Source organism: Phaseolus vulgaris, chromosome 10, assembly GCF_051622355.1.
Source record: "Phaseolus vulgaris cultivar YP4 chromosome 10, ASM5162235v1, whole genome shotgun sequence".
NCBI lineage: Eukaryota > Viridiplantae > Streptophyta > Magnoliopsida > Fabales > Fabaceae > Phaseolus > Phaseolus vulgaris.
Window position 1 is genome coordinate 5097453 of NC_143507.1, and position 11700 is coordinate 5109152.

Here is an 11700-nt window from a genome sequence, read left to right on the forward strand (position 1 = left end):
CAACAACAATCATGCAATCTAAAACACTTTAAACTTTGAAAACTCTTCTTTATTGGGTGGCCTCATTAAAAACCCTCCTTAGGGAAAAAAGAGTGCCCCCTTCAAACTGTTTTAACAGAAAGCTTGCAAAACTCTTCGTGTTTGTTTTTACTTACAAAGCTTTTAACTGTAATATAACTTGAGGTGCGTGGCGTTCCAAGTGTGAGGAATCGCCCCTCCTTCCAATGTTTCTAAGCGGTAGGCGCCGTTCCCGAGCACCTCGGTTATTCTGAACGGTCCCGTCCACTTAGACGACAGCTTGTTCTCCATCTCGTACTGGTGGGCCTTCCTCATCACCAGGTCGCCTTCTTTAAACTGCTTTGGCATCACCTTCGAGTTATACCTTCGTTCAATCCTTCTTTTCACTGCCTCAGCTTTTACTCACGCTTCCTCCCTGACCTCATCCAGCAAATCCAGATTTAGCCTTCTTTCCTCATTCGAGTCTTCCGCTACAAAGTTATGGAATCTCAGCGAGCTCTCCTGGATTTCCATAGGAATCATTGCGTCGCATCCATAGATCAAGCTAAACGGGGTCTCATGGGTTCCTGACTGCTCGATGGTGTGGTACGCCCAAACTATACGGGGTACCTCCTCAGCCCACGATCCCTTGGCCTTCTCTAGTCTTCTCTTTAAGCCTCTTAGCAATACCCGATTGGCGGACTCTACTTGGCCATTTGTCTGAGGGTGCTCGACGGATGCAAATACCTGTTGGATTCCCACCTCTTCGCATAGCTTCTTCAACAGGTGACTTGCGAACTGAGTCCCGTTGTTTGACACGAGGCGCTTAGGCACGCCAAACCGGCACACGATGTTCTTCCACACAAAGCTCTCGATCTTGTGTGCGGTGATCTGGGCTACTGGTTCTCCTTCGATCCACTTGGTGAAATATTCAATTGCCACCACCAAGTACTTCATCTGCCTGATCGCCAATGGAAAAGGTCCCAGAATGTCGATCCCCCATGTATGAAACGGCCAAGGGCTGTAAATTGACTTCAACTCTTCGGGAGGCGCTTTGTGCCAATCGGCGTGCTGCTGACATTGCTTGCAACACTGTGCATACTTCTTGCAGTCCTCCTTCATTCTTGGCCAGTAGTAACGTGCACGGAGGGTTCTCGCGGCCAGAGCTCGACCCTCGACGTGACTTCCGCATATCCCTTCATGGAGCTCAGCCATGATTCTTGCACATTTCTCTCCGTGCACACATTCTAGGAGCGGGTGTGTGAACCCAAACCTATACAACTCGCCATCAATCATTGTGAACTTGTTGGAGTTTTTCTTTATCTTCCTAGCCTCCGTCGGATCCAGCGGGAGAAGGCCTTCTGCCAGGCATCGCTGGTACTGTGTTATCCACGTGTCTGGCTCATGCGTAGCGCAGACCTGCGTCATGTTCACCCTCTCCCCCCGACATGCTCTTATTCTCGGCGATCTCAAGGTTACCTGAGTCAAAGACCTGTGACTCCTTGCTGCTTTCTCCGTCGATTTGCTTATTTGAAGAACCAGGTGGTCTGCCACAAATGCCCTAGGCGTCTTCAGAGTTTCTTGGATCACCGTCCTCTGCCTACCCCGCTTGCCCGAACTGGCGAGCTTAGCTAGCAAGTCAGCTCGGGCATTCTGCTCTCTAGGCACGTGCACCACTTCGAAGGAGACAAAGGAACTCTTCAACTCCTGCACATACTCTAGGTAAGCCGCCATTTGTGGATCCTTGGCCTGGAACTCGCCTGTTACTTGTCCCGTGACCAACAGCGAGTCACTCTTAGCCATTAGCACCCTAGCTCCCATCTCCTTGGCCAACAAGATTCCGGTGATCAGCGCCTCATATTCTGCTTGATTGTTGCTGGCTTTGAAGGCAAACCTCAGGGACTGCTCAATCAGCACATCGTTGGGCCCTTCCAGGATGACTCCAGCACCGCTACCCTGCTAGTTCGACGATCCGTCCACCGAGAGCACCAAACGGAAATCATCCCCCTCAACTCGCGCTGCTTCTGACGAGAGCTCGACCACGAAATCAGTGAAAATCTGCCCCTTGATCGGACCTCGGGGCTCATACTTGATATCGAACTCCGACAGCTCCAAAGAACTTCAAGAACGCAATCTCAACAGCAAAGACCTTCGCAGAAATTTGCAATCTCAGCACGAACCTACCACTCCTCCACCAAAACTTCTGATTCACCGGTCAAAAGTCCGAACGAATGTCAAAGCCTCGATTTCCCCGATTAAAACTTGCGTAAACAGCGAAAAACTTCTCCTCACCGAACAAGAACTCAAACAAACGGGGAAAAACCTCAATCCTCCGAACAAAACCTCGAACGAATGGTGGAAAACGCAAATTTACCGGACAAAGCTCGAATGAACGGCGGAAAATGGTTGCACCAGCACACAACCACACAGAAACTGCAGAAACTCCAAGAACTCACGCTGTGGATAGGGACAGGTTTTACACGGCCCCACGGTGGGCGCCTGATGATCCTGCCTGTTGACCGGGACGCAAGAACTTTGCCTCGTCAAATCTGGATCGACTCTGCGCCGTGTTAGCTTTCGTCCTTCACCTTGATTCACCTCAAGAACCTGCAAAAGACAGAACGGCGCCGCTGCGGCCGATCGCGCTCCGACGCCCAAGTCAGCGACTGGACCACCAAAATACTAAGAGAAAACTAAGAACTTTCAGGAACCGTGCAAAATTCTCTCTTAGCGTACTCAAGTTCTCGCAAGCGTAAAAGAAGTATTCTAAAACGCGCGTACCTCAGAAGTTCGTTAGAATCTCTTATATACCTGTGCACTTTCTCTCTCCTGACAGTTACACATCTGGACACGTGGCTCGCATCCAGCTATACACGTGTCACCATCTGGAGCATCCTTGACTTGGGCGTCACCTCTTACTCTTCAGGCTTTATTCGACTAAGTTATCCACGCGAGGAGTAACCCGGTGTATAGCTGCCTTGGAGCGCGATCTTTTCTGTGTGGCGAGTACGGGTGTCATCATACACACCTTCCCTGTGGTCTCGCCAGCCGCCATCATGATCTACTTCACTTGCTTCATCGTGCATGTTCGGGTAAGCTGTTCCCCGACCTCAACCTCTGGCTAGCTAGGAAATGACTATCTGACGACTTTATCCTCTGCTTCGAAAGCCTGGAACAAGCTTCCTTGATCCTGCGGCGATGTCCTTCTTTCGGCGATCTCTAATCACTTGGTCGTCTGGGTTCACATCCGGCGACTTCATCTCAATCCTGGTGACTGCCGGTTTAGGTATGCTAGAGATCGGAGCACGCCAACTTAATAACTGGCGACTACACGAGCCCCCCGACTTCCTTCCCTTCTGCCAGCCAGGTGCCCCGTTCAACACGCCTATATAATAGCTTGCTGCCACGTCATCACTTCCGACCACCTGGGCGGTACAAGAGATATAAAACATTTCAACAAGAAGTTAATTGGAAAATGGAAATGGCATTTTAAACTTAGGATATTGGGATATGGAGAGAAATTCTTATATCTAAATATGGCGATTGTAGGCATATAAATAAATCAAGTAGGTCTAGAGAAGAATTAATCTGGTGGTTAGATTTAAAGAAAGTGTGTGGGTGCAAAGAAGGGAAAAGTTGATTTAATGAAAATATAAGTTGGAAATTAGGAAATGGTGAACAAATCAAATTTTTGACAAATAAATGGAATGATAGGAAAGTAATGGCAGAAAAATTCCCAAGGATGTTCGAGAATTCCATTAATTTCTATTTACTTTTAATACAAGCTAGAAGATGGAAAAATAATAGTTGGGCATGGGATCTTAAGTGGAGGAGTAATTGGTTTGAGTCGGAAAGACCAATGGTAGAAACTTTCAACTTAAAGCTAACAAAAAATCTTCCAATAAAAAATAGGTTAGATGGGTGGGTTTGGAAAGGGAGAACCTCATAAAATTATTCGGTTAGGTTCGCATATGACTTACTGCATAGTGGTAATGTTGTTAATTGGGAGAAGTTATTCAGTGATATTTGGAAAGTACACACTGTCCCTAAAGCTAAAACTCTTATTTGGAGGATAGGTTTAACAGAATCCAGACTAAGCTAAATTTGTAGAATAAGGGAGTGGTAATGAGTACAAATCTTTGCCCCCTTTTCTAAAAGCATGAAGAATCTACCCAACATCTATTTTTTTTAATGTAAAATTTCATGGCAGTTTGGAATTAACGTTTCAGGTGGATTGGAGTCTTAAATATGTTACATAATCACTACAATAAAATCATCAAATAAAAATCAATTTTTAGAGACCAAAATAATTAGTTGCAATAATAACTAAATTAGAGACCATTTTAAAAACTAAAAAAAAATTGGTTTCTAAATTAGTTTCTATAATGGTTAAATAGTTTCTAAATTGGTATCTAATTAGCTACCAAGGTTTTAACTACTAATTATTTAGATTCTAAATTTGGTAGCTAAAACCTTGGTTGCTAATTAGATACCAATTTAGAAATCATTTAACAATAATAGAAACTAATTTAGAAACCAAAAATTTATTTAGTTTATAAAATGGTCTCTAATTTAGTCACTATAACAACTAATTATTTTTTGTCTCTAAAATTGGTTTCTATTTCATGATTTTCTTGTAGTGAATACTGTTGTAGTGAATTTTTATTAGTTTGTTGGTCCAAGTTTAAGTAAGAGGCAGAATTTAGTTTGGAAATCTATGTGGACAGTAGTGATGTCATAAATCTTGTCTCACAAATATAGAGTTGTGTTTAAGAACGATATTTGTGATGGGGATGAAATCTTTAGCTTAGCACAATTGAAAGGGTGGGTATGAATCACTAATATGAATAAAAAAAAATCTGATTTTACTTATCCTTTTTTGGTGCTTGAGACCTTTAGCATGTTTACACATGTCTTGATTCTTCTGGTTTCGTTGTCTACAAATAGGTTATGATGCATGAAATGTGATTAGAGGTTTGTTTTCACCTTGGGTAGTGGAATGTAGTCTACTAGTTATTTCTCTGTCAGGTTAACAACTTCATCTACTTTGACACATACATTGAGGAACAAGCCAATTTTTTAGCCCTATACAATGCATAAAGGTGGAAGATTTCTTTGTTGGAAATTCTATGTTTTATATGATAGTTTCATCATACACTACAAGAAAATAATCAAATAGAAACCAATATTTAGAGACCAAAATAATTAGTTGCAATAGTAACTAAATTAGTAAAAAAAAATTGGTTTCTAAATTAGTTTCTATTATTGTGAAATAGTTTATAAATTGGTATCTAATTAGCTACCAAGGTTTTAACTACCAATAATTTAGATTCTAAATTTGGTAGCAAAAATCTTAGTTGCTAATTAGATACCAATTTAGAAACCATTTAACAACAATAGAAACTAATTTAGAAAACAAAAATTTATTTAGTCCCTAAAATAGTCTTTAATTTAATCACTATATCAACTAATTTTTTTTGTCTCTAAAATTGACTTTATTTCATGATTTTCTTGTAATGATAGGGATCTATTCATATTATTGTTAGTCGTTGATTTCATCTTGAACTTTGCATGGATGTTGTAATCTTTTGGATTGCAATTTTCTTATTTTTTTAAGAGTTTATTTTGTACAAAACCTTGGGTTTGGTATCCCATGTACTTTTTTTTTATATATATTTTTTCTGATTAAAAAATATAACTATACAAGTTTTATTATATAAATTAAATTTGTGTTTTTTAGATAAAAATATATTATTATGTATTTATAATTTTAGATTTTCTAAAATAGTTAAATTCTTATTAAACTTTGCAGTAATTTTTAAAAAAAAAGTTGTATAGGCTTTTTTCTCATATAGACAAATAATTTAATTAAACTAGTTAATGTGATGAGTATTAATCAAATTGATTTTCTATTTATTTTCAGAAATTTAACTTTTTAATTCTCAATTTAAATTACTGCTACATTTTTTTTACGATTTTCACTGGTATCATATAATCAAACATTACTTACTTCAATTTATAATATTAAATCTCTTCTAATTTGAACTACATAAAAAATAAATTAAAAAATTAATAAAAATAGTGTAATAACCTACAAAATTGAAATAGATAATAATAAACAAAAAAAAAATTTAAGATATAAAAAATATTAAAATATAAGAAGTAATAATAAAAGAAAATTAAATAAGCTACAAGCTAGAAGCTAATAGAATTAACTTGTAACATATAAATTAGAAGTTTCTAAATTAAACTTTTTAAAAATACATACCAAATATTTTTGTATGGATCAAGCTAGTTTATAAACTATTCAAATAAATTAAAAAATTTATTGATGTTATCAAACATAAAAAAAAAAAAAAAAAAAGTCTTCCACCTATATTTTTTAAATATTTAAATTATCGTTGACAGTTTTAGATGATTTTCAAATAGAGTATGTTCTATGAGTAAAAGGTGTTTTTGGAATAAAATATTTGAAAAATAAGAAAACTATGCTAGAATTTTATTTTATTTTACCTGTTTTCTTAAGAAAAAAAATTACTGTATTTTATTTGTATACTTATTGGCACTCTCAAGCATATAATGGAATGTTTTCAAAAACATGATACTGATTTTATACGTTTTTTTTTACTTATTTTATCTACAAAATTTCCTTTTTCTTTCTAGAAATAAATGAAGAAAAAAAGTGCATAAAGATTTTTCTAGAGAAAATGTCGAGCAAACATTATCGGTTGCTAATTTATGCCTATAAAATATCCACAAAAACTTGTCTTTCTCTCAGTTTTTTTACTTTTTGTTTATAGTTAAATGGTTGACCCTTAGTTGGAACAGAACTACCAACACCTACCACCAACTAACTGAGCAACTATTCATATAATGCTGATCTTGATTCTGTTCTCTCAGTTCAACTGATACTTCTTCTACTACATTTGTTTTTGTCAGTTTCTCTTTTTTTCATGACTGCTATGTTTTTCTGTGCTATTGAAAAATGACCTGAATTCTCTATATTCTTCTTTGCTTTGAACAGGTTGTTGGTTATTCCTTGGTTTGCTGCATTGAATGATCTAGGTAATGTATTGAGTCTATTTCATTCAGAACATTTTTTCTTGTATTCTTTCCATCCAAGTTTTGACATTAAATAATGACAAGGATGTTTGTCTTAGAAAATCAACAACTTATTTAAGATTCATCTTTAAGCTTTGATTCAACTTTATAATACTAGTTTAAGTCTGATTCAACCTTACAAAACTAGTTCGCAGGTGAGATTTACACTAATTTATATACTATGAAATGTCGTTATCTCTAATCGATGTAATTCGTGAGTTTGATGATTTGCCATTCAAATTTTAAAAGTAAATGCTCCAAGTTTTAAGATTCTATCTATAAATTCATGCATTATTTAACTGTAGAATGGCTGCCAATGTCATACTATGAACATAATTTGTCATGAACATTCAAACAGTGGCCATTGCAGAAGTATTATATCCTTAGCATCTAACTCGTTGTATGTCTCATCAAAGCTTAATTTTGACTGACATAACTATGTAACCTTTTGTAAATGAAATCGATTTAGATATAGTGATGGATTCATCAAATAACAATACAAATCCTTAACCCAACAACATCAGTAATGAAGTTATATTCTATTAGGTGAAGTTGATGTACTAAGGCTCTTACAAAAAATTCAAAATAGTACCCTAGAACCTGAACAAGAAACAAATAAATCAAGCTGAAGGTAAGGTTGATTACATGGATAATCCTCCTGAAGGCCCTGACAACAAATTTAAAGGTGCACCACAACATGAGGCTCCAGAACCTGACCAATCTAAGAAACAATTGAGTCAAACAGAAGGTGAAGTTGGTGACATGGATCACCCTAAAGGTCCTGACCAAGAAATCAAAAGAGCACCACATCATGAGGCTCCAAAACTTGATCAATCTAGGAAACAAAAGAACCAATTTGAAGATGATATAAACTACATGGACCAGACTCCAGAACTTGATCAACCAAAAAGTCCTAACCAAAAGTTCAGAGGTCCACCAATTCCAAAACATGGTGAATCCACAAAGCAAAAGAATCGAGTTGAAGGTGAGGATGAATACATAGATCATCCTGAAGGTCCTAACCAAAAGTTCAAAGGTGTCCCACAATTGGAAACTCCAGAATCTGATAAACTCAAGCAACAAATGAATCCATCTGACAGAGAAGCTGGTTTCATGGATAACTCTGAAGACCCCAACCAAATATTCAAAGATGCACCACAATATGAGGCCACAGAACCTGATGAATCCAAGAAACAAGGTGAGGTTGACTACATGAATTCTCCCAAAGATCCTGACCATGAATTGAAGGGTGCACCACTACAGGAGACTTCAAATATTGATGAATCTGAGAAACAAGTTAATCAATCTGAAGCCAAAAGTATCCCAAATCCAGCCAGTGAAAGTGAAGATGATAAAGGAAAACAAAGTTTAGAAAACACTGACAAAGAGGTCCCTCCTGAACTAGGAGCACAAAAAGTAACCACTGAAGGGGAAGATGAAACCAATAGCACAGGTAATCCTTAGGAACATTTTCTTCTTCTATAAAAGATACTAACATGTAATTAGTTTTTTTCGAAATATTTGACTGATAGTTAATATTCATGTATGATTTACTAAATATAGAGTAAGACCCTATAAATAGATAGTGGGGTCCATTGCGTTGACTGTTCATAAATTCCAATTCACAATAGAAAATTTGTTAAAAATGTGTATATTTTGAGTAGATTTTTGAATAATATACACCAGTTTACAACTATGATATGTGATAATGCAATTTCAAAACTCTGCATCTCTTTACTAAAAATCCATATTTCAGCAAAAAATTTATTTCTCTTTTCAATTGTAAGGTTGTTAAAGACTCTAAATTTTATTTCTAGATGTTAGCTTAGAAGAAATACAAAAATATATATTACAAATTTCCCAACAATCACAGACTATTCCTTAATTGTTCTCTAGGACTTGAAAGAACTGGAAACAAGAAGAAACCAGATGATTCATCAAGTCACTTAGCTGCAACCTCCCAAGATCAAGGTAAAGGTGAAATTGCACCAAGGAAGAAGCATTTTTGGAGTAATTGGCCAGTTTTTGGAGATGCTCCTAAGGCCTCTGTACCCAAGCAACCTAAAACTGACCCTTCAAAAGAGAGTGATTTGACAGCTGCTTCTCAGGCCACTGTAGCCAAGCAACCTGAAATTGACATTCCTGATGAGAACCTGCAAGAACATATCGAGGTTAAAGTTGATGTAGATAACAAACGTAAGCACTCCAAGTATGAGTAAATTTTTTTCATTTCACTATAGTTTTGCAAGAAAACACTGGTTGGGTGATAAAAGGAATTGGTATAGTTTAGTCTTCACTTTGTGCTTGGTTTCAAAGATCGGTCATAGAAGTTAGTTAGAAAATTTAATATCCAATTTCTCATTACATTGCCATGAAATGATGTTAATTGTTTTGCAGAAGCAGCAGCAGAAGTTGTTCCTGCTGAAACTGCATCACTTGTTACGCCTAGTGAATCAAGTGTAGCAGCAAGTAGTAAGACATTGGAAATTCTAAAAAGTGTTGTGTATGGTGGTTTGATTGAATCGTTAACAAGTCTCAGTGTTGTGACATCTGCTGCTAGTGCTGATGCTACCACATGTAGGACATTTTTTTTTCATTTCATCATTCTTTTTTCTTTCTCTTTACAATAATACTTGAAGATCAGTGCTGTTTTGTTTATATTGAGTTATACTTTTTTGGGTTGTAAATTGATATTTAGTATTCTCAAATATTTTTATAAGATCACACTTGTTTAACATGTATGAAGAAAAAGAGGAAACATTTTTCATTACATAGAAAGATTTCCACAAGTGGGCTGCATCATTAGCAACGTTGTTGATCTTCAAAAAAACATTGTTAATAATGCGATCACAAGAAAAATATAACAGGTGAGTAAGTTTTTGGAATTAATATTGCAATTTTAATGACAGTTTTATCATTTTGCAGTAAACATTGTGGCACTGTCTATGGCTAATCTGATTGGAGGACTTTTCATACTTGGTCATAACGTGAGTTATATATCTTCAAATTTAATTCTGAGCTTTTTTTTCTTCCAATTTCTATTTTCTGTCACGAGTTAATACCTTGAATTCCATCTATTACTTGCAACATGTTAAAAAAAATAAAAACAAATATAAATAAATATGAAAACTAGACTAAAACTCTTTTTAAAACAAAATAAACATTAAAAAATCTTATATTTAGTTAAATCAAATATATTCTTAAAATGGGAAGTAGGTCTTTCAAGTAAGGAATTAGACAGTTTGTTTCTGTGTTCTTTTTTATATATTGTTTCACTTTCTCATTTTTATCCAATGGAAAGAAATGACAACAATGAGATTTGAACCAAATTCACATGAGAAATTGACAACATCACCAACCTAAAATCTTAAAGACGATAATTTATGGATCTTCTTCTTTGTATGATGTTCAATTTTTCTATTTTGACTCAAAGTGTTCTTAAACTCAGACTTAGATTCCTAAAAGATAAAATGTGAAACCCACCAACAAAAAACTTATGTTTATAAAAAAAATATGAATAATTTGAAATTTATATTAAGAAATTCTAAGGCACCAAAGAAGGGTGGTTGAAAGTTTTCACCACCAATTGGTAATCATATTCCAACCACAAATAATATCATCCTTTGGTACTGGCATACTCAATAGTTATTATGGAAGCAATGAATTTCGAATAGAGAGCATCCATAATACTATTATAAGCCACAAAAACGCGTATGAACTCACTGCAGAGAAACCCTATAGATACCAGCACTAAAAGATGGCTAGTATTTTTTCTAGCAGCAGCGTTGCACTAAAGGCTTCTTCCAGTTAACTTGAATGATTTTGGGAGCACATCCGCAATGACAAACCACACTAAGAAAAGTTCAAATCATGCATAGAATTATTCATGATGTTTGAAAATAATCAACCAAAGTGTCTTGATTCCCTTTATGTATAGATCAATAGATTACATAATGTTGGTTATTACTTGCACTTGAAACTTGGTGTTTGTTTACATTTCAGCTAGAGGAACTGAAATCTGAACAAGTGGATCGGTACATAGAGTTACTGGGTCAGAAGGAGAATTTCATTCTCCATGCTTTTATAGCAATCATATCATTCCTTGTCTTTGGATTAGTGCCACCTGTGGTATATGGCTTTTCATTTGGTGAGAGTGGTGACAAGGATTTCAAGCTAGCTGCTGTTGCTGCAGCTTCTCTACTATGCATCACTCTGCTTTCCATTGCCAAAGCATATATCAAGAGACCAAACAGCTACTTCACATACTTCAAAACGGTGCTTTACTATATCAGCACTGGTGCTGTGGCCTCACTGCTTTCTTACATAGCTGGTGATCTTGTGAAGGAACTCATAGAAAATCTTGGATGGTTTGATTCAGTATCAAATTTTTCCATGCAGATTCCTGGGATTGGAGTTCAACAAACCGGATGGGGATCATACTAAGGGAATGTGTGTAACTACTTAAAATGGTTGTTGTGAATGAGAATAATAAACAAATATCATGGATGTTGATATTGACTTAGTGAAAAAGTAATTTAAGATTGTCTATAGAGTCCACTGAGTTCATGATGGTTAGTATCTACTACATATTGGTTGTGCAAA

The 11700-nt window shown here is 36.2% G+C and overlaps 1 protein-coding gene across 1 annotated transcript; it reads left to right on the forward strand.

The window, feature by feature from the left end:
• The first annotated feature begins 6895 nt into the window (after window positions 1-6895).
• LOC137819516 (uncharacterized) lies at window positions 6896-11700 on the forward strand. The gene is made up of 6 exons (XM_090295999.1): window positions 6896-7062; window positions 7645-8551; window positions 8995-9294; window positions 9496-9675; window positions 10024-10085; window positions 11101-11700. The coding sequence occupies exons 2-6, from the start codon at window positions 7744-7746 to the stop codon at window positions 11539-11541; spliced, it is 1791 nt and encodes a 596-aa protein (XP_090152125.1). The 5' UTR covers window positions 6896-7062; window positions 7645-7743; the 3' UTR covers window positions 11542-11700.

What these genes read in the sequence shown, in the direction of transcription:
- LOC137819516 (XM_090295999.1), top strand. Translation starts at nt 7,744, where the DNA reads ATGGATAATCCTCCTGAAGGCCCTGACAACAAATTTAAAGGTGCACCA. An exon ending in AGATGAAACCAATAGCACAG is followed by an intron (nt 8,552 to 8,994) that starts GTAATCCTTAGG and finishes ATTGTTCTCTAG; the next exon opens with GACTTGAAAGAACTGGAAAC. An exon ending in AGTTGATGTAGATAACAAAC is followed by an intron (nt 9,295 to 9,495) that starts GTAAGCACTCCA and finishes ATTGTTTTGCAG; the next exon opens with AAGCAGCAGCAGAAGTTGTT.